The following is a 23,986-nucleotide window of genomic DNA, read 5'->3' as shown; positions in this document are numbered from 1 at the left end:
ACACACACACACACACACACACACACACACACACACACACACACACACACACAAGAGAGAACACACACACATAAAGACACACAGAGTTTGATTTAATATGCTATAGAGTTAAACACACTTTATATTGTTTATCTGTTTACTTTTGTTACAAAGTACTATACTATTTAAGCATAGAACAGTTTTATCGATTATCGAGAATAATCAAACAAACCATATAAAAGCAGAATCAACAGCAGCCAGTTAGGGACCCTTGAAGGAGCAGTGAGGGGGGTTGGGGGCAGCGTTTAGGAGCCCTCTCAAGGGCTGAGGATCAGTGGAGCAGTTAGAATGAGGGCTGCTGCTCTGGGCTATGTGTGTGTGTGTGTGTGTGTGTGTGTGTGTGTGTGTGTGTGTGTGTGTGTGTGTGTGTGTGTGTGTGTGTGTACAGGGGTGTAGCCAGGATATAATTTGGCTACGCGGGCCATTTGGGCGGGCCAGCTCAGGCTTTCATTTGGGGTGGCACTTGACTGGCAAAAGCTTCTATTTTAAAACTCACGCACCGCATCACTCAGAGGGCCGGTTTTCCCGCGGCCCGTCAGGCCATGAACAATGGATTGAAAAGACTTTCTTATGGACACTAATAATGTCTTATTAATAATCCCATGTTACTGGAATGGGTGCTTAGATGTGGTGCCGTGTGTCATGATTATGGTCTTCGTCTGACCAATTGTGGACGTGCCCCCCCCCCCCCGGCACCCACTTGGCCACGCCCCTATGTGTGAACATATTACTAACTATTTGTTTTGATATATGCGTGTTGTTAAAACAAATCAGACACCACTGTTTGTGTGTGTGTGTGTGTGGTAATATCCTCCCTCCACACTATGAAGGGGTGAATGGAGACTCCCCTCTTGTGTGTGTGGTAATTTCCTCCCTCCACACTGATGAAGGGGTGAATGGAGACTCCACTGTTGTGTTGGAGGAAACGTCTCCAGAAGACTTGGAGGATTTCAACTGAATAAACGGGAAGAATCATCTGAACACACAAGAACGTTCAGTTGATCCACTGAGTTGTTTATTAACATTATGCTTGATGAACAATTACAAATCATAAACAGGTATCTTTAATAATTGAACTTGTTAACTTGTTCCCAACAGAATAACAACAAATAATCTATCTTCAGTTTAAAGTCATTCACAACATGAACAAGGACATCTTAACCGTTTCCCACCTTTCTCATCAGCATTTATGATTATGTTGTTAAATCTGTTTCAAATCAGGTTCCTTGTCAAGCATTGCAAAATAAAAATTGATATTGGAGTCCTTTGATAAAGTTGAAAATATGTTTAATATTAGTAAAATAATGTACCATCAATCAAAATTTAAAAATGAAATCTTTGTACAACCTGCTTAACCCAATGGAAGATGTTAAAAGTCCTTTCATGGTTTATGCTGAACCTTTCAGAAGCCCAATAAAATGCAGCATTTGGAGTTCAGTGGACTACTTAAATCAATCCCAAAGTGTTGTATTTCCACTGAACGGGTTGACCCCTCAGAGCGCCAACAGCTGCCGTTCAACAACCCGATGCACTACAGGTACGTCCATGGGTCCACAGGTATTCAAACGTCCCCCTAACAGCTGGTCCTCAACAACGTCAGGACTGTGAGGACCCCCCAGACCCAAGCGGCCCCCTCTAATCTGACGCTCAGCAGCCCAGCTGAACACAGAGAGGGCTGAGAGATGAACCAGGAGAGACACTGATGTTACCTGCTGCTTACCACCGGCACACAGACCTGCTGTGGGTTTAGATCCATGAAGGATGTGTGTGTGTGTGTGTGTGTGTGTGTGTGTGTGTGTGTGTGTGTGTGTGTGTGTGTGTGTGCGCGCATGTGTGTGTGTGTGTCTGTGTGTTAAATTTTGTTGATGTGTTTATAGATTCATGAACGGTGTGTGTGCGTGTGTCTGTGTGTGTGGCAACCCGTCTTATAGAGGGACCCGGAGACCAACAGACCCACCTGTCTCCGAGGCGACCGAAACGATCGCGGAGACAGCCGAAGAATCCGCCGTGGCTCACGTTTGTTCTTTCCCGGTCCCGTCCCATCGTTTGTGATAATAAACGAGTCTTTTACGGCTTAACGCATAGGGACCTGTGCACTGATTGGGGAGAGGCGGGGCACTTACGGAAACGGGTTGCTACAATGTGTGTGTGTTTGTATGGGTCTGTGTGTGCAGGGGCGTAGCACCAAATTATGTTATTAAACTATTTGAACAACAACCAAAAATCCAAAGAAACAAACAAAAAACAACAAAACTTCCCATGGCCCCCCAGTCCTTATAGGCTCTGTGTTTGTGTGCGTGTGTGTGCGTGTGTGTGTGTTTAACTACAATGGACACAGAGACACTGAGGACCCTAGGTTACGAAAACTGAACCCAGGGTGGAGGTCCTCCTGGGTGAAGGTGGACTGGAAGGTGTGGATGTGTGTCAGTGTGTCTGAGGACCCTCCTACACCCAGTGACACTCTGTAGAAGGACAGAGAGCCAGCAGGCCGGTCCAGATACACTCCTACTCTGTTAGAGCAAGGGGGGGGGAGAGGTACGGTTGTTCTACTACCTTTGTGAAAGGCACTGTAACCACCATCACGAGAAACAAGACTCCAGGTCTTGCTGTTCCATCCAAGCCCGCTGTCATTACCCGCTCCTCTCCTTGCTATTCCTCTGTATGCCACTCCTATATAAACCTCTCCTTCCCACTCTACCTCCCAGTAACAGCGGCCAGTCAGACCCTCTCTGCACAACACCTGTTTCCAGGAGTCAAATCTCTCTGGGTGGTCTGGATACGACTGGTTCTCTTCAACCGGCATCACCCTTCTGTTGTCCTCAGACAGAGCTAGTTCTCTGTGAGCTGTGTTTAGGTCCAGTGTGAGTTCACAGGCATCTGACGGTAGAAAGACATGATTAGACTGATAAAACAATATTATTAATTAATCATTGTAATCATCATCATCATTATTATTATTATTATTATTATTATTATTATTATTATAACAAACAGCATAATTTTTTTTTACATGTTATACACATATAATTATGATTAATAGTACCCTGATTATTATGGTGTTACGTTTAATGTTCTAATGATGTAATGAATGATGCTAGGAAATGCATTTCCTTCAGAAAATGCGTAAACGGTTACGTAATAACGTAACAGTTTTATATTATTCATTGATCTAATTATAAAAGTATTACAAATAAAAATAATCATCATAATAGCAATGATAATGTATGAAAATCATAATGATAATCATAACAATGATAATACTAGTTTTTCTAATAGAACATACAATACACACACAATTACTATTATTAGTAGAGCTGTCAGTTAAACGCGTTATTAACGGCGTTAACGCAAACCAAATTTAACGGCGTTAAATTTTTTATCGCGCGATTAACGCAATTATTTTATAAAAAAAAAATATATATATATATATATTTATTTTTTCTTTGGCTCAAAACAAAGAAGCAGTAGCCTGACTGCTATGTTCAAATGACATTTGTTCAAAGCAGTCGTTTAATTGCACTATAGGCTCTTTTTTTGTATCGTCCTGCTTTGATCAGTGTATATGCCAATGTTGTTATCAATAAAAAATCATTTGCACAAGGCAAGCCGATGCACTTCACCATGTTGATAAGAGAATTAAAATGAGAAGAATTATTGGACAAAAAAATCAAGGGATATTTAGCATAGAAAAAGAATTTGCGATTAATCGCGATTAATTAGAGTTAACTATGACATTAATGCGATTAATCACGATTAAATATTTTAATCGCTTGACAGCTCTAATTATTAGTAATGTTAGTATCATTATTATTATGACTAGAGCATCCGTAACTAGTCATCAACTAGTCATCCGTTTAATGTTACAACAAATAACATTTTAGTTCACCTATTACGTAATGAAGCAAGCATAATAATTTCCTCCATAAGGTATGAAGCAAGCATAATAATTTTCTAATTATAAGCCGTTTTCACACATTTGTAAGTGAAAGGATAACTAACTATGTTGCTCAAGTGTAACTTAGTTATGTTGCATTTGAGCAACATAACTCACCAACATAATTATGCTGCTCAAATGTAATATTACATTTGAGCAACAAAGTGTAGTCTTGTGGTGGACTCTGTAGCCATAATTCACCATACTATGTTATTGACATGTTTTCGTTCTATGTTATAGGGACGCTGTCTCTTTAAGATCACGTGACTTGTATCACGTGATATGCCGGTCGGCGCAATGTTTGAATTTAATGTTTTTTGTATGAAAAAATGAACGACCTGCCGTTGCTTGTCGCGGCGAGTAATTGTCTTTCCACTTATTTTATCGCATTTCTACAGTCTGTAGACAGAACGTCTTACCTGGGAGAATTGGTCGAAGGCGACGTCGTTAAAAAAGACGGAAGGGGGAGGGGGGGAAATCAATATAGCAAGAGATTGCGGGATGCAGGATCGATTTTACCGTTGTCTTTCAACGCGCGCGTGTGTGCGTGCGTGTGTGCATGTGTGTGTATGCGGATTGTGTGTATGCGGTGTCCTGTGCTGCCTTTGTCTTGAAACGTCTGCGTCAGAGCGCGCGCGTGTGTTCGTGCCCATCTGCATGCGTGTGTGTGTGTGTGTGTGTATGCGGTAGTGTTGGCTCGTTCGTTCGCGAACCGGTTCGAATGAACGAGTCTTTAGGACGAACGAACCGAACCGGTTCGTCTCTCTCGTTCGTTCGGTCGTCTCGTTCACCATTCAATTCACCGGAAACTTGACTGAACAAACGAACGGGTTTCCAGTAGCACTAACTCCACTGAGTCTGACTGACTCAGATGAGATTCGTGAAATGGCGTGCATTCCATGATGCGATTCAGGAAGTGGAGTGGAGTTAGTGCTACCGGAAACTCAACTGAACGAACGAACGAACAAACGATTCGCGAACGACTCCTCGTGGCGAACTGAATCACGCGAACTGGGTCACGGAAACGAATCATTAAATCCACCACTAGTATGCGATGTGTATATGTGTGCGTGCGTGTGATGTATGTGTGGGTTCGCGCTTGCTGTGTGTGTGAGCTTCAGGCCGCTTGGCGTGCATGTGTGCGTGTGTGTGCGGTGTGTGTGCGTATGCGGTGTCCTGCGCTGCCTTTGTCTTGAAACGTCTGCATCAGCGAACACATACACCGCAGGCATGCGTGCACAAACGCACGCATGCGTGCGTGCGGTGTACGTGTGCGTTCACGCATGCTGTGTGTGTGTGTGTGAGCTGCAGGTTGCTTGGCACATGCACACTGACCAACTTGAGTAACTGGTGCACAGGCCGGCTATTATAGTAGTAAGATATGATCATGTCCAATATTCATATCAATACTGCAAATATTCATCACCATGAATAAATAACAATCATAATACCTATTTGATTTGATACATGCAGGATTAATTGTGATTGTGATCGTGTACATTTTTACATACGTAACATACATATCAACCATCATCTTCATTCCCAGAAGGATCTAAATGAACAGAGGTCACCTCCTGCTGTGTGGATGGACTTTCTATATCAATAGTTAGTGTGTTTGTGATGAATCAAACAGACACATACACTTCTTTAGAGCTGGTTTCAGCCTCCATACTCCACCGTGCTCCAGACTGGGGGGAAAACAAAGTGAGAGCAGCATGTTGAAACATTCTCTTTCATCATCTGCTGTCTCATCACTTTCTACACAAAATAAGTTACAGCTGCCTTTTCAAACCACTTCTTCTAGCAGTGGGTTAAATCCTCGTAGCAGACATTGTCCCTGAGTGGTGAGTTGTCCTCTCCATACCTGAGAGTGTCCAGTCTCCAGCGTGGATCCTCCAGTCCAGCAGAGAGCAGCGTAGCTCCTGAGTCTCCTGGATGATTGTAGCTCAGGTCCAGCTCTCTCAGATGGGAGGGGTTGGAGCTCAGAGCTGAGGCCAGAGAAGCATAGCCTTCCTGTGTGACCAGGCAGCCAGACAACCTACACACGCACACACACACACACACACACACACACACACACACACACACACACACACACACACACACACACACACACACACACACACACACACACACACACACACACACACACACACTTTATTTATTATATCTGGATGAGAATAGTTCAGTTAACTAAAGTAAAAAGGTTAATTAAGTATTCATTCCATATGAAAACCTTAATGATTATATACAGATCACAGCCCAGCTAGAGCCTCATCACCACGTCTACACTAATGACAACTCCTCAGAGTTACATAACAAAGGGCTCCAGACTGCGACCAAATGGTTGCATTTTGCGACCCAAATTTGAGAGTGTGCGACCGAATTTTCCATCTGGTTGCATATTTGCGACCAGTAGATTTGCCCTTTTTTTTTTTACTCGTTAAACGTTGAAGGGGCGCGACAATGAATCCGGAATCTTTAGCAGGCCAATGAGTGTAAGAAGGATAGGGAATGGCCACTGTAAGTGGTTAATGTGTCGAGGGGGAGGGTCCAAGAGATTATCGAGCGTGCATAAACGTCTGTGCGAAGGAGAAAGATTTCACACAACCTTCTACATGCGTTTCCAATGAGCAAGCAAACTAATGCCTCGTTCTTCCGACCTTCGGCTAGTGACCTTCGGGTCTTATTATACAAACCACGCACCCGCCCGTACCCGCAATACTTCAAACCGCATCCGACCCGTGTTCCGACAGTAGCTCGACCAAACCCGCTATAAATTGATATTGACACCCGACCCGCACCCGATGGAAAATTAGAAACATTAGATTGGAATTACACTATCTGGTGTTTGGCTTGGTGCTTTAGATTGTTGTGCAAAAAAAGCACATCATCCACTGTTGATGGTTTTAGTTGACTCCTCCGCTCCTGATTAACATAAACAGCACCGGTGAAATCACGCTCGCAATCGCAAAACCAGCGACCGACCAGCGCTGTTCAGGCGTCCGACCCGACTCGTTTCATCCAAATTGTGCGGGTCACCCGAACCAGTTCAGGACTCTGCTTCAGGCGCCATAAAGGGCTTTTCACACGGGAGGCGTTTGTCGGGCCTGATAATGCATTCTCAATGGAGAGGCGAGCGGGCAGAGAGGAGGCTCAGCGTCCTGCCAAGCGGCACGATGCTCTCCCGTGAAACTGTCGCTTCCGTACTTGTCGAACGCATGCATGCTCAAACCTGGAAACCGTTGGGATAGATGAGAATCACAATTAAATGTGACACTGAATTTGAAACAGCACATTGTAATTTCTGCCTCTATTATCAAAATAGTTATTAGTAATACAGTGAACATTTGTAGAAATGTGAATATTTGGTTGGCATGTTGATTGACGGTGTGCGCCCCTCTAAATATCTGGTTGCGCCCCTAAAATTTTCAGTTAGGGGCCACAGTGCTCCTAGTGAAAAAAATAATTCTGGAGCCCTGTAACATATAACATATACATCCTTATAACACGGGTGTTCTCTATGCCGTGGAACGCTCGGTTCACTTGGATGGGACCTTCACAACTTCTGTTGTTAAGTATAATTGACCGCTGTCAAGGAAAACAAAGGATTTTTTGCCTCTAATAACATCTTTGGTATCACTCCTTAAGTATCCCGGTAACTTGTCAACCCCAGCGTCTTTGGTTGCTAAGCGACCTCAACGTCTTCGGCGCACTATTTCTCTGCTGATCAACACTACGAGTGCTGGTAAGAAATAAATAGTAAAAAGACACACCGTGTGAATTTTTTTTTCGTTTTGGCAAGTAGTCGTGTAATAAGTGGTATAATGTATAGAACGTCGGCGGTCATTATTGAAAATAAGCTTATTTTCCTGATAATGACGTTCGTAATGGCGTTCTATACATTATCCCTTACATTACATAGAGACAGCAACCCCTAACCCTAACCCTCACATCAGCTGGCAAGAGTTACATAACATATAACATACATAACATGCTAGAAGTTAGTAGGACAGCAACCCCTCCCCCTCATATCAGCTGGCCAGAATTATGTCAGCTAGAATAACCTGTTAACTCATGACAGACTAGCAGTTAACAAGACAGCAAAAACAAACAACTCCCCTTCAAACTAACAACATTTTTAAATCTTCCTGAAATCCTCGTCCTCTAAAGTTCTGTTCTTCCTCTGGCCTCTCATCCTCCCAGCTGTGATCCACTGACACGGTGACCCTAGCCTACAAATGAATAATGATGCTGAATCTGTCAGGGATCTTAGACACGTGTCGTTTGTTATTTTAGATCACAGCCCACCTTGTCCTGGATCCTCCCGTCATTTCAAACAGACCGAAAGACACATTTAACCCTAACTCTGACCTGAGAGTTTCCAGTGTACAGTCTGCACTCCCCAGTCCAGCAGAGAGCAGCTTCACTCCTGAATCCTGCAGATCATTGGTACTCAGGTCCAGCTCTCTCAGACTAGAGGAGCTGGAGCTGAGAACTGAGGCCAGAGCTTCACAGCATCTCTCTGACAGCTTACAGCCATTCAGCCTTAACACACAATAAAAAGAAACATGTTAGGAACCGTGATTAAATGTTTTATTTGACTCCTCTGATAGTTTTACAAATACATTTGATCATCAAATGTTAGTTATATATTAGGTGCAAAATGTTGATACTAACAACAATAACAATAACAGTTCTGTATTTCTGAAACTGTATCATAATATTACTTTTATAGTAGTATGTATATGTGTTGTTTGCATTGTAAAACATGTTATATGTGTGCCTACAGATAAGTTATTTATATTATTATAACTTCGATATTCAATCGTTTTAATTTGTTCTGTATTTCTACATATTAAATCATGCTGTTCTGTATTTCTACATATTGTTCTGTATTTCCATGCCTTAAATGGATATTCTAAAGATAAAATAATTAAAAAAATATATGTAAAATATTATTAGATAACTAAGACCTTATACAGTCATGGCAACAAATAAATAAAAATTGTTGAGTTGTTGCAAACTATAATGAGGTGATCACGGCCGTGGTCGCCGTGTCCGGGTGCCGCAAAGGATCCTGGGAGGCCTGGGGGAAGCGGCACCGCCACCAAAGCAGTTGTCGGTGTGGGGGATATGGTGTGTGTTTCGTGTGTGGTGTGCAATAAAGGCAACTCTCAGGGTCATGCGGTGTATGGGGCACGAGTTTTAGGATTACTTATCAACTTTTCATTTTCGCATCAAACAAAAACAAGGTGTAGTATGTCCAATGGTACAACTCAAATTCATGTGGTCATCGAAGGTACTGAATTATTACATGATATATTCTGACGTAATTTAGAATAATTCTCAAACCAGGGGGAAGTAGTTGTCAGGGCACTCAAGTCTAACGCATTCGGCGTGAGACACACGCAATTCAACCCATGCACAAGCTCACATGCCACACTTCGTATCTCTCATGCAGAGAAATGACCAGGATAGCGCCCACCAATTTGGGCCACTATTTAAGAGTGGAACAGGTAGGAATCAAATGGGTTTCCCGTATGTAGGGTAACAAGACGTCTTCTTTTGCCCGGACATGCCCTCTTTGAGACACTTTTAAGTGTGGCGGAATTTCAAAAAGGGATTTTATTAAAGCCTCATACATGTTCACATTGAATTTGCGTTGCGTTTCTCTGGTTCGTTCACAAACTAGTGAGGCTACACCCTCCCCTACTCAGTTCTGTTCGCAATGGGGGAAGTGAGTGGGGGAGTGGTTATGTAGAGCCTTCAAATTGGATGGTTTGACTTACTTAGTTACCGTCATGTTTTGTATTTTTTTTACCATTATTGTTTTACAGGGACAAACATTAACAAATTTCTCCTACAGGGGATTGATAAAGTTCTATCTATTGAACAGAAAGAAACATTTGGTCATACTTTAAACAGTTTATCACAGCATTGGCCTACTGAATGCCAGATATATTTTAAGCATTGGACTGAATGCCACATAAATATATAATTATGTTTTTTGCAACGTTTAAAGGTTCAGGGAAAAGTATATGCCTCTACTTGCTTAAGCCAATAGCCTTTTGAGGCAGTGTTGTTTCTGAATATTAGTGTTAAGGGCCAATAATTCCTGCTATCATACATTAGTCACCATGTCTGTGGACACATTAGTATGCAGTAGGGCTGTCAACGAATATTCGAAGTTCGAATATTCGTTCGAAATGTATCCAAAAACGCGAATTCGAACGTGAAAATTAATATTCGAATGTGAAAAAACACTTCCGCGGTACAAGCGCCTCTATCTGCTTTGTGAATGATCCTCTGTCTGTTCGCGATGTCCCTCATAATATTCGAATGTGAAAAAACACTCCCGCGGTACAAGTGTAACAGACTAGTATTGTGAAGAGCGAATGTATTTTATCCCCTCGGGGTTTCCGTACTTGGATATAGGCATTCCAGCTCGGCTATGCCATTCAATAAGCATCCGAAGTAGAGCTCAGGGAGCTAGTAGTCTGGCTGGTGAAAGCTGCTATAACGCAATGTTCTCGGCAAAGTCCGAGACAGCTTTTTTTTCATGAATCCGAACGGTGCGTAGTGCTGGCCCTTTCGCTGGCATGGTGGAAGGCGTAGGCGACATGCATTTTTTTCTTTATCGATTTTAATAGGCCTTCTCGATAAACAACCCGGTCTCACGAAAAGTCATGACACTGTCACGTTATTTAATCTATTGAAACGTGATCAGGATCACGTATTTTCAAAATTTTCGTGTTTTAAAGCACAAATTTCCGGCCGTGGTGCAAACAATATTATTCAAGAGTTATAATCAAGCCCAACACATCAATATTAGTGACAACCCATTAAATACGATATGATTTCTAGATGTCATGGCAACGTCCGCTAGCGACACTGGACTTGCGAGGCGTCAACGCGGACTTTCATTCACATAACCAAAAACAAGACAGTAGATGGCTAGATAAAATAAACATCAAGACATACAGCGCACCTGCATTTAATATATCCGTGAATTGTCACAATTTCTCAGAATCAAAGGTGAAAGTAGAAACGGGTGGCCTAAAGCTGTCATATTGTTCACAGACAAGTTTAAGTAGAAATGGGTGGCCAAAAGCTGTCATATTGTTAGTAGTAGGGAGCTAGTAGTCTGGCTGGTGAAAGCTGCTATAACGCAATGTTCTCGGCAAAGTCCGAGACAGCTTTTTTTTCATGAATCCGAACGGTGCGTAGTGCTGGCCCTTTCGCTGGCATGGTGGAAGGCGTAGGCGACATGCATTTTTTTCTTTATCGATTTTAATAGGCCTTCTCGATAAACAACCCGGTCTCACGAAAAGTCATGACACTCTCACGTTATTTAATCTATTGAAACGTGATCAGGATCACGTATTTTCAAAATTTTCGTGTTTTAAAGCACAAATTTCCGGCCGTGGTGCAAACAATATTATTCAAGAGTTATAATCAAGCCCAACACATCAATATTAGTGACAACCCATTAAATACGATATGATTTCTAGATGTCATGGCAACGTCCGCTAGCGACACTGGACTTGCGAGGCGTCAACGCGGACTTTCATTCACATAACCAAAAACAAGACAGTAGATGGCTAGATAAAATAAACATCAAGACATACAGCGCACCTGCATTTAATATATCCGTGAATTGTCACAATTTCTCAGAATCAAAGGTGAAAGTAGAAACGGGTGGCCTAAAGCTGTCATATTGTTCACAGACAAGTTTAAGTAGAAATGGGTGGCCAAAAGCTGTCATATTGTTAGTTATCATTGACTTGAAATACATGGGTTTGAAATTTGTGCTGTAAAACACGAACATTTTGAAAATACGTGATCCTGATCACGTTTCAATAGATTAAATAACGTGACAGTGTCACGACTTTTCGTGAGACCGGGTTGCGATAAATGGTAAGCAAAGCAAGGAACGTTACCACTAGCATACTTTGTAACATTCAGAAGCGGGCGTCTTCTTCAGATTACTATAGTTTGCGCGCTTGCAGGTGTGGTGGTGAAATGCAAGCGATACAAAGATGTGGCTTTTCATGATTAGGCCTCCACGTTACTGGGCTGTTTATAGGATATATATATATCCCACTAATTTGAACCATGGTTTTGTCGCATTATTGACATATTGACGGCAACTGCGTAAAATAGGCAACCAGATATTCGAATAGTTCGAATTCGTGATTTTTTTCCAAACGAACATTCGAATGTCATTTTTGAGCAATTTTGACAGCCCTAGTATGCAGTCATATGTAAATACCCCCCCCCCCCAGTTCAAAACTTGAGAGGCCTGAGTTGTTTTAAAAGTCATCTGATATTGAACTTTGTGGTATAACTGTTTGCACATTGAGTAAAACTGACCTGAGAGTTTCCAGTGAACAGTGTGGACTCCCCAGTCCAGCAGAGAGCAGCTTCAATCCTGAATCCTTCAGATCATTGGTACTCAGGTCCAGCTCTCTCATACTAGAGGAGCTGGAGCTGAGAACTGAAGCCAGAGCTTCACAGCATCTCTCTGACAGCTTACAGCCATTCAGCCTTAACACACAATAAAACAGAACATGTTAGGAACGGAGATTGGAAGTGCTTAAAAGATCCAATTAGCTCACAGGATAAACATGGTGTAGATAACGAACACCACAGGGCCGCCATGGGGCAAACACTGGAGGGGAGTATGTCAAGTGATGATAGCACCTCGGCTCTCCTCACTGCTATCAGGGATCAGGGAAGTCAGCTCAAGGAGATGATTGTCAAGTCAAGTCAAGTTTATTTATATAGCACATTTAAAAACAACCATAGTTGACCAAGGTGCTATACAATGCAAAACAACAAATAGGCCTAAGATACACATCAACAGCAAAAACAACAACAGCAACAAAGCAAAACAAAAGGTTAATTTAATAGGCCAATGCATAAAAGTGAGTCTTTAGCAGCGTTGTAAACTGGTTCATGGACTGGGCAGTTCTCAGAGTCAGGGGAAAACTCTTCCAGAGATTGGGAGTAGCCACAGCGAAGGCTCTGTCACCTTTTGTTTTTAGTCTGCACCTAGGTACATCCAGCAGCAGCTGCCGAGCTGACCGTAATTCTCTAACTGGAGCATGAATTCAGAGCAACTCTGACATATATTGAGGTGCCAGCCCATGTAAAAAATTGTGGAATCCTTATTTGATTTTAAAGGCAGGTAGACTTGTAAGTCATCTGCGAAACAATGCAAAGAATTGTTATGTTTTTCAAAAATGGAACCTAGTGGAAGCAAATATAAAGCAAAAACAAGTGGAGCTAAGATAGAGCCTTGATGGACCCCACAGGCTAGTGGGGCTGCAGCTGAAGAGTGCAGGCCTAGGTGAACAGAGAAAGTTATCTCTGACAGATACGACTTGAACCATTTTAGGACATTTCCAGTAATGCCAACACACAGTTCCAGGCGGGATTAAAGAATCTGGTGATTGACTGTGTCGAAGGCAGCATTGAATTCTAAAAGCAGGAACGCGGCAGAGCTCCCCGAGTCAACAGGTAAGAGAAGATCATTCAAGATTTTGCAGTTTCTGTGCTGTGGCGTGATTTAAACCCAGACTGAAACTTTTCTGTTATGCCATTAAGATCCAGGTGTAGCTGCAGTTGTTGTAAAACCACTTTTTCTAACACTTTAGAATGGAATTGAAGCTTAGAGATGGGCCTAAAGCTGGAGAGAACAGAGGGTTCAAGGTTGTGTTTTTTGATAAGGGGCTGAATTATAGCATGTTTAAAAGCATTTGGAACACAGCCTGAGGCATGGAATACTGTCTAAAGGATATTGTGAGGGTTTCAATTTTTTAACCACCGGCAATAACTCAGAGAGTGACACTGGGTCAAGCTGCTTAAAGACAGTAGGGCATACAGGAGACACAGCTGGATATACGGTGGACAGAGGAGGTGAACACCTGATTGAGATTTTATCAATAAAAAACGCAAGAAATTGTTCACATAAAGTGAGTGATGGCACAACAACAGGGGAGTTACAGGGATTTATGAGATGGTTAAAAGTATCGAAAAGAACCTGGGGCCTATGGCTATTTTTGGACACACGGTTGGAAATGAATTGTGTTTTCGCAGATTTAACGGCTTTCTGGTATTCAGTTAAACTGTCTCTTAAAATCCCAAGGGAGACATGGCAGGGTCTAAGAGTGCGAGTGTAATTATTTAGCCACGGCTCAGCGACAGGTTTAGGGCGTCTGTCTTTGAAGGGTGCAACAGAGTCCAGGAAATTAATACAGGTAAAAAACGGATCTTTTCAGCAGATGCATTGTACAAGTCACTTGTTGGGAGCATAGAGTCAGTAAAGGCAACGGAAAATTGTAACGCAGTCAAAGGATTCAGCGCGCGCAGGCGGCGCACCGGGGACCACGTTGAATCCCGAGCGCAAGGCAGAGTCACAGTGAACAACACAGGTAAATGGTCTGAGATCGGCATTTCACAAATTTCTCTAATACACAAATTGACGGCAGCGGAAGCTGGATTTAAAAACTGATGCCAGCCCTCCAACTTTCCCAGTAATCCGCGGGGTGCTGTCGATGAATGAACAGTCAGCAGGAAGAAGTTCAGCAAATGCTTTAAACTCATCAGCGTGAAGTCAGGTCGGTCAGAAATATAAAATCCAAGTTCCTTGACGTGAAGAAATCATTTAGGAGGAATGTCTTATTTGCTATTGATCTTGCATTGATAAGTGGCAATCGCAGAGTGAGCTCCATGGTGCCTGATGGAGAAGGCCTACAGGTCATTTTGATGGGCCGTAGCAGACTAGAATCCACTCCGCATCTTCCTTCCCTCCTAGTGTGCAGACTAGATGTGCGGGGTGGTCAGCAGGAGCTGTCAGTAATAATGGTCCGTATAGGGAATGTGTCCTTTGAACGTAGTGTTGGGTGAGGCCTTTAGGGGGGGATGCTTGGGGAGGCAGTGTTCTGATGTGCAGAGATGAGCAGAGTCATGGAAGAAGACTCCGTAGAGGGGGTGTGTCGCCTAAACAGTCAATCATGTGGATCGTTGTGTGGAGCAGATTGTACGCTGTATATTAACAGCTAGCACTGAGCTACCCAAAATGTTCGGGTGGATTCCATCAGTGCAGAAGAGAGAAGGGCGGTTCCAAAACAGATTGAAGTCATCGATTAAAGCAAAGTTATGAACTTTGCAGGTGTGCTGAAGCCACGTATTGAGATTGAGGAGTCTGCTAAAACGCTCTGGGCGTTGGGACATGGTTGGCAGGGGACCACTGATAAAAAAGGACTTCGAGCAGCTTTTTAAGAAAGAAGAGGTCGACAAAATCCTGCTTTGTCAGTTCAGTTTGCCGACGGGCCATGTCATTGCAACCTGCGTGGACTATCACCCGATGAATGGAGGATGGAAGGGAACTAATACACTCTGGAAGTTGGTTGGAGAGGCTCAGGCGAGGAGGTAAGGCCCTGTCCGGGCCTCTCTTCAGCCCTCGGATCACCACTTCGGTCCAGGAGGGAAGACGGTCGGGAGTGGTGCAGGAGGAAGGCCGAGGGCTGGCGGGGGAGTCCCAGTGTCCTGGATGGCTACATTTATGGAAGCAATCTTCTGGTTCTGGTCAGCAGCCAAACCAATAAAACTGGCCAACAGGGACCCTTTGCTTCGCAGCTCGGCGGAAAGCCTTCTGATGTCCTCATTCAGGTAAGCAATCGTATTATTTGCTATAATAAGTCGCGGATCTTCTTCATTTTGCATGGTGTGAAAAGATGCGGGCCCAATGCGGGGATTACAGAGGTTTCGGTTGTTTGTGGTGTGGTATAGGGACCATGGGCTTGCTGCGGTTGCTGGACATTCAAACTTGTGGACATTCAAACTTCCATCAGTGGTCACCTGAAGGCCTTGTAGGGATCCTGGACTCCGTGTGAACAGAGTCAGACCTAATGAAGCTGAGGTCTGCGGAGCTAAGGAGGGCCTTCAACTATCAATCAATCTCTAGGCTTCCTTCTTTAAGACTATTGATTCATTAATTCAACCTTTTATTTTGAGTTTTAAATCCAATCATATTGCTTAGGCACATTTAAATAATTCAAAATCAAGGATGACTATTAAACCCCTCTGGGGTTCTGCATCTCTACATATTCAATGTTTTTATGTTCTGTATTTCTACATATTAAGTCGTTTTATGTTGCCTGTATTTCTACATATTCAATCATATTATGTTGCTCTCTATTTCTCCATATTGTTCTGTATTTCTACAGCTTAAAATGTTTGACCTTTTGTATTTTATGTCTTAAATTGTAATTCTGAAGATAAAAAATATATAAAGAATATATGTAAAAAATTATAACATAACAAGACCTTGTTATGGTCTTGAAATTGTTGACTTTTGTTGACAACAGAAAACGTTGCTCATCTAACCTTCATATATCTAAGTGGACACGCCCACTTGTGACGTCAGAAGAGGCCGATTTTTAAAACGGCTTGTAATGGCTAATCACTCAAACCTGGTGGCATAATATTTCACCTTGAACTTCCCATTAACAGGGAATTGTGGGAGTGCACTATCATTACATTTTGTGTTTATAATTGAAAAGTTGCAATGGCAACTTTGGGATGACTTCAACTTTTCATTTTGACATCCTACATAAACAACAAGGTGTAATATGTCCAATGGCAATACTCAAATAAATGTGGTCATTAAAGGTACTGAGTTATTAGCTGATATAGTTTGACGTCATTCAGGAGCCATTCTAAAACCAGGTGGCAGTAGTAAAAGGTCCTCTGTAATGGAACCTTGTGGTGTTACTGATGCACTTTGAGTAAAACTAACCAGAGAGTTTCCAGTGCACAGTGTGGACTCCCCAGTCCAGCAGAGAGCAGCTTCACTCCTGAATCCTGCAGATCATTGGAACGCAGGTCCAGCTCTCTCAGACTAGAGGAGTTGGAGCTGAGAACCGAGGCCAGAGCTTCACAGCATCTCTCTGACAGCTTACAGCCATTCAGCCTTCACACACAATAAACAGAGCATATTAGGAAGGCAAGGCAAGGCAAGGCAACTTTATTTATATAGCACTTTTCATACACAAGGCAGACTCAAAGTGCTTCACATATAAACCTTGTCATACAATAAAATAAAATAATAGGTAAGTAAAAGAAAAACATATGCAAATAATAGAAAGTTAAAAGGCATTTTAGTATTCAAATAGAAAAATAAAGGCAAAGTTAAAAAAGCTTTTTAGAAAGTGCAATGTATTTAAGATTTAGCAGAAAGCTATAGCAAACATAAAAGTCTTCAGTCTTGTTTTAAAGGTGCTCAGAGTTGGGGCAAGTCTTAAATCCTGTGGGAGTTTATTCCATCACAGGAACTGTGATTAAATGTTTTATTAGACTTTTCCTATAGTTTGACAAATTATTAGGAATGATATCATTAAATGCTAATTAAATATTAGCTGTAAAATGTTGATACTAACAACAATAAAAATAACAGTTGTTTTGTAGTTCTGAAAACTATCATGTTACTTTTATAGCAGTATTTATATTGTGTTATGTGTATTGTAAAACATGTTCTAAGTATGCCTACAGATTGGTTTTGTATGTTATTTTAACTTTTATATTCTAGTATTATGTATATTGTGTTGTGCGTATTATAATATAATTCATTAGTGAACCTACAGAGATGTTTTGGAGGCTTTGATCACTGGCAGAAGCCCCAGAAGCCCCTCCTCAGAAGCCGAGTATTTCTTCAGGTAAAACACATCCAGCTCCTCCTCTGAGGTCAGTAAGATGAATACCAGAGCTGACCACTGAGCAGAGGAGAGAGATTCTGTGGAGATACTTCCTGATGTCAGGAACTGTTGGATCTCCTCCAGTAGAGAACAGTCATTCAGCTCATTCAGACAGTGGAACAGATTGATGCTTCTCTCTTGAGAGAAATCTCCACCTATCTTCTCCTTGATGTAATGGGCTATTTGGGTATTGCTCCTTGGCCTTTTTCCTGTCTGTCCCGGCAGAACATTTTTAGTTAGATTGCCCATTAATGTACTTTCTCTTGGTCCCAGCAGATCTTGTAGCAGAATCTGATTGGTATCTAGAGAGAGGCCGAGGAGGAAGCGGAGGAACAAGTCCAGGTGTCCGTTCTCACTCTGTAAGGCCATGTCCACAGCACTCTGGTAGAGGAGGAGGAGTTCATCTTCCTTTGAGGTTGGCTGTTCTTTTGAGATCAGAATGACACCAGTGTTGATGTAAGACTGAAGTACATAAAGGGCAGCCAGAAACTCCTGGATGCTCAGATGGACAAAGCAGAACATCCTGTCCTGGTACAGCCCACACTCTTCTTTAAAGATCTGGGTGAACACTCCTGAGTACACTGAGGCTGCTCTGATATCGATGCCACACTCTGCCAAGTCTGCCTCGTAGAAGATCAGCTTGCCTTTCTCCAGCTGGTTAAAAGCCAGTTTCCCTAGAGAAACAATGATCTCCCTGCTCGCCGAACTCCAGTGTGGATCAGTTTCAACTCTCTGATGATATTTCATGTCCCCCTGTATGGACTGAACCCTCAGGAAGTGGCAGTACATCTGAGTCATGGTCTTGGGCACCTCTTCTCCTCTCTGGGATGTTTTGAAGAAGTCCTCCAGAACTGTAGCAGTGATCCAACAGAAGACTGGGATGTGACACATGATGTGGAGGCTTCGAGATTTCTTGACGTGAGAGATGATTGTGCTGGTCAGTGTCCCCTCTCTGAATCTCTTCCTGAAGTAATCCTCCTTCTGTGGGTCAGTGAACCCTCTCACCTCTGTCACCAAGTCAATACACTCAGCAGGAATCTGATTGGCTGCTGCAGGGCGTGTGGTTATCCAGATGCGAGCGGAGGGAAGCAGGACCCCCCTGATGATGTTTGTCAGCAGCACGTCCACTGAGGTTGGCTCTGTGATATCAGTCCAAATCGGGTTGTTCTGGAAGTCCAGATGAAGTCGACACTCATCAAGACCATCCAAGATGAAGACTACTTGGTCATGGTCGTATCTGTAGATTCCTGCTTCATTGGTTTCAACAGAAAACCGATGAAGAAGTTCCACCAAGCTAAATTCTTTCCCTTTCAGTAAATTCAGCTCTCTGAAAGTAAGGAGAAATGTGAAGTCTATTTCGTGATTGGCTTTACCTTCAGCCCAGTCCAGAGTGAACTTGTGTGTTAAGACGGTTTTACCAATGCCGGCCACTCCGGTTGTCATTATTGTTCTGATTGGTTTATCTTGTCCAGGTAAAGGTTTAAAGATGTCTTCACATCTGATTGGTGCTTCCTCATTGGCTGGCTTCCTGGAGGCTTTTTCAATCAGTCTGACCTCATGTTCCTGGTTGACCTCTCCACTGCCTCTCTCTGTGATAAAGAGCTCTGTGTAGAAGTCATTCAGACGTGTTCGCTGTCCTGCTTTAGTGATTCCCTCAAACACACACTGGAACTTCTTCCTCAGATGAGACTTGAGTTTATGTTGGCACTGTACAGCAACAGCTCCTAAATCACATATCAGATGACACATACTATACATATTTCCAAGCAATATGACTTGTGTAATGACAGAAGTACTGTAAATGTTATTCTGCTGTTGTTCTACAGTATAATGTTAACATTCTTCAACCTGATTGACCCACAATAACCCTCCATATCTGGATCAAACCATTTAACGCCCCCAAAATAACACTTTATATCTGGATCAAACCCATTTTACCTGAATGACCCACAATAATCCTATATATCTGGATTCAACCATTGAACCTGATAGACCTAAAATAACCCTACATATCTGTATCTAACCATTTAACCAGATGCCCCCACAATAACCCTACATTTCTGGATCAAACAATTTACCTTTTACCCCCACAATAACCCTACGTATCTAGACCAAACCATTTAACCTGATGCCCCCACAATAACCCTCCATGTCTCGAACAAACCATTTAACCTCTAAGAAGAAATATTTCTCCACATGGAAAAGTGAAATGTTTAGAAATCTCCCATGAGTCCTATACTGCTCTGCAAAATATAATGATTGATGGTTTTAAAATTAAATGTCTGTTGTCTTTTGAAAATACTAATATTAAACAGATCTGCTTTAAAATTAAGAATATTCTTTCAGTTTTTTCAAAATAAGAGTCTCTTACCACTCCCCAGTGTGTAGGCCAATTCCTCCTGGTTCATCTCCATCAGGCAGAGCTTTGTGATGTCTACCACTCCCTCTATGGCTCGCCTCCTCTGTTCCTCGTTCTTAACATCCACCTCCTCCTCCTTCCTCTGACTCTCTGAGCATTGTGGGTAATCTGGGAAAAGATCCCTCCAGAGCTTCTTCAGCTCCTTGTCTAGAAAAGTGTGTGCGTTCTCCTCAGCCCTCTGGAACAGAACAATCATCAAGGAGAAATGTACTTTGAACGAACTGAGGATATCAGAAGCATCCGTCCTAGATTACAACTCGCTGGTCTAACGAGGGAAGCCTGGAGACTATTAGCTCTACAAGAGATGCTAATAATGCCCATGTAGGGACAGGGGTACCGCTAGAGATTTTGGGCCTTATGAAAGATTATATCGGGCCTCCAACCTACCCCACCCACCAGCCTAGAAAACCCATTTGACCACCAGTAGATTGATAGAATGGTAGCTCTAGTGTAGCCTAGTGTTAATTACCAAAAACTTAGCCTGCTGGCATTGACCATTGATGAATGTCAGAGGTACATGAGTGGCACCTCTCATTACTGTTCTTTCTGGCAAAAAGGCTTTCCTAAAAATTCCGTTTTGAGAAATTCATTCAAATTCAGTGGTATTTTATGTTAGCCAGTCAATATGTTTGCTAGTAAGGCTGCACTGGCTCTAACCACTATTCACACACCTACCCTGGCTGTATCGTAGATAAATAGAAGAAAATTAGTGTAGGCCTTGCTGCTACAAACTTCCTCAGCAAACAGACTTCCCGGTTCTTCCCACCTGTTTCCCTTATTTATGGGTTCATATTCATGAATTTCATGTTCGATGAAGAACTATTTAATTGATATACGATTGTATTATTTACTAGGTAGCTCCATGTTAATGAGCACCAGAGGAAGGTGAATAAATAAAAACCTTTCTTTGGATAAACTGGGTGACCAACTGTCTTCCCTTTTCCTCCCTCTCAGCTTTCTGTTTCTGATACCCCAACTTCTTCTTCAACGACGACGTGTGAACATTTAGCCAAACATGGATAAACAAACTCCTTGTTTGTTTAAATTGTTACGTTTTAATAGAGACAATTTTCACTTGAAATATTAACTTCATTATGATGATGATAATAATAACAATTATTATAATAATATTGATAATAACATTATTGTTCTCTGAGTGGCCCCTGGAATCTACCTCCCCCCCTTACTCATTCACACACCTTGATCAGCTGTGCTTGATGCTGCTGTACAGACTCAGCACTGGTAACCTTTGACCTCTCCTGGTGTGGCCTATGGAGAACAAGCACACACACACACACACACACACACACACACACACACACACACACACACACACACACACACACACACACACACACACACACACACACACACACACACACACACACAATGGATATTTTTTAATGAATATTTCCTGACATGTAGACATTAGTCTGCTACAAGCAACTGGTCTACTTGTCTGCCTGTTTAAAACTCCTACCTCTCCTCTCTGGAGGGGCGTCCATCTTTACTGAAGTCAGGACCATGATCAATAGACCAGTCACTCTTCATGGAGACACAGCTGGGTCCAGGGGAGTGTGCTCTCTCCTGCTGCTCTGGGCTTCAACACAACACACACTTTTTACTCACACACTTTTTACTTAGAGAAATATGAACCTGGATTTTTGGGAATTTTCATAGATGTTGAATCTTTATTATCTTTGACAAATCCGTACCCTTCCTCTCTGGAGGGGCGTCCATCTTTACTGAAGTCAGGACCATGATCAATAGACCAGTCGCTCTTCATGGAGACACAGCTGGGTCCAGGGGAGTGTGCTCTCTCCTGCTGCTGTGGGCTTCAACACAACACACACTTTATACTCAGACAAATGATGGAGTCCTGAGATATTACTGCGGACCTCTGAGATGGAGAACAGTTAGAAACTGTGAGAGATCCTTTTCTTACCTCTTAGCATTTCTCTGGAGTGGTTTTAGAGGAGGGGCCCCCTCCTCTCTCTCCTCCTCCATAGTAGACTGGAGACCAGGACACAAACACAACTAATGAAAAAGCTGCAGGGAAGACTTCCAATCCTCGTCCTGTCTGATCGACACATACACTATCTATTTCTAGATATACACACACCATCGCTATCTATGAAATTATTTAATTATAAGGACAATCAGTGTACTAAACCGGTAAACCATAAACCATCAATAATTAACTAAGTTTCCAAATAAAATTCCATAACACAACCAAACAGACTCACTAAAGTACAGACTAATACTGTCCATGAGATGGTTAAAACTTATCCTTTCAGTACAATTAAAAACCCTTTATGTTTGAGTCTTAGTCATTTTCCATTTGAACAGAAGGTTGTTCTATCCGGTTCCCGTACCAGAAGATCTGTATATAAACGCCCTCAACATGGTTAAACTAGTTATTGATTTTATGTCCCATCTTCCCTCATTAAAACAGGTTCTCTCAGCATCAGCATCTCCTTTACAAAACAAACTTGGAAACACCAAACTAGGACTGGAAACTAACTAATTTAGTAAGAATATGTTATTATAGTAAGAATGCATCACTGGTCATCTGAAGAAAACATGAATTCAGCAAACGGTACCTTAGCTTTTCCGTGATGAAAGTGTGCTGCCCGTGTAGAATGGAAATATAAAAGCACAAATGCAAGGACGGTCAAAATCACAGAGAAATGTTAGAAGCAAGACAGAACACCAAACTGGTTCTAAAGGTTCAGAGAGTAACGATTGAGCTGTTGGGCTCCTCAGGAAGTCAGATCAAATGAGGAAAGAGACTTTGAACAACAGCTAACTACGTGTAAATGCTTTATGTTCCTAAGGCCTCCGTCAGGGCACAGCACCATAACTGATGAAGTAATAAGATAAGACAGAGCAACAGTGAGCCAGAGAGCTAACGTTATGGATTGTACATATTTATAATTTGAAATTCGTCTCAGCCTTTATACCACAGACACCCTAGGGTCTCTAGCATATAACCGCGTTGTCTGATTACAGTTTAATTAATTTTTCACAATTTTAACAGCTCTCGTTTTGATGAATAATCACTGCGCCATTCGTTTCAATGGGAATCGCGACGGTCTATACTTTGAACATAAAGTGTACATGTTTATAATTTGAAATTCTTCCCAGCCTTTATACGACAGATACTATAGGGTCTATAGCATATAACCGCATTCTGATTACAGTTTAATGTAAGAGTAAGCTGACAACACCGCAACTGCAAATTAACCACACAGAGATAACCATGGCAACCGGTCAAAAAACACGGCGTTCTGCGCACGCATCCGTGTTGATAAACAAATAACCCCCTATAGAACAAAGTTAAACCGAATGTGCGTGCCGTTCACAGACACCAGAATGAACGAGTTCACAGTAACGTTCATCAGGCAGTAATACAGTACGTTCAGTTCACGTTCGCCCAAAATATGAACAAGTTCATGAACAATCGTTCAATGAACGCGTTCAGGCACAACACTGGGTAAGACGCGATATTTATTGCTTAAGATTTGCTGGTGCTGTGGCAAGGTATTTTGTGTTTTTTGCACTCAAGTGGTCGGCTGTTTTAACTTGCAATTGATAGTCGGTGGAGTCGGTCTCTTGTTGACACAAAGTGACTTTTGGTCATTCGTGCTTTGCTTGAATTCTGGAATAAATGTGGGGGGAGTGCATGAGGGTTGGTCAGAACGCCTGATGTAGGCTAGATTGGATGGAATGCTTATTGTGAATTGAGAACAGCCAGCTCATGATGTGACACAGCGTTCAGCTGTGCAACAAATGTTTTTTTCTTTTTCAATCTTGACGACTTTTGTAGTG

At 42.3% G+C, this 23,986-nt stretch overlaps 1 protein-coding gene across 1 annotated transcript; it reads right to left on the bottom strand.

Moving 5' to 3' along the window:
- Window positions 1–1,032: 1,032 nt before the first annotated feature.
- LOC115536840 (NACHT, LRR and PYD domains-containing protein 12-like) lies at window positions 1,033–20,227 on the bottom strand. Its single transcript, XM_030348261.1, has 9 exons — window positions 20,108–20,227; window positions 17,994–19,460; window positions 17,624–17,945; window positions 16,782–16,955; window positions 12,350–12,523; window positions 8,348–8,521; window positions 5,838–6,011; window positions 5,615–5,661; window positions 1,033–2,916 (listed from the first exon to the last, which is right to left on the bottom strand). The coding sequence occupies exons 1-9, from the start codon at window positions 20,148–20,150 to the stop codon at window positions 2,363–2,365; spliced, it is 3,129 nt and encodes a 1,042-aa protein (XP_030204121.1). The 5' UTR covers window positions 20,151–20,227; the 3' UTR covers window positions 1,033–2,362.
- Window positions 20,228–23,986: the final 3,759 nt, after the last annotated feature.

Source organism: Gadus morhua, chromosome 23, assembly GCF_902167405.1.
Source record: "Gadus morhua chromosome 23, gadMor3.0, whole genome shotgun sequence".
Taxonomy (NCBI): Eukaryota; Metazoa; Chordata; class Actinopteri; order Gadiformes; family Gadidae; genus Gadus; species Gadus morhua.
Note: the sequence above shows the minus strand (reverse complement) of the source record. Positions and strands in the feature narration are given on the sequence as shown.

What these genes read in the sequence shown, in the direction of transcription:
- LOC115536840 (XM_030348261.1), bottom strand. Translation starts at nt 20,150, where the DNA reads ATGGAGATGAACCAGGAGGAATTGGCCTACACACTGGGGAGTG. An exon ending in TGTACACTGGAAACTCTCAG is followed by an intron (nt 6,012 to 8,347) that starts GTCAGAGTTAGG and finishes GTGCGTGTGTAG; the next exon opens with GTTGTCTGGCTGCCTGGTCA. An exon ending in GAAACCAGCTCTAAAGAAGT is followed by an intron (nt 2,917 to 5,614) that starts GTATGTGTCTGT and finishes TTCTACCGTCAG; the next exon opens with ATGCCTGTGAACTCACACTG.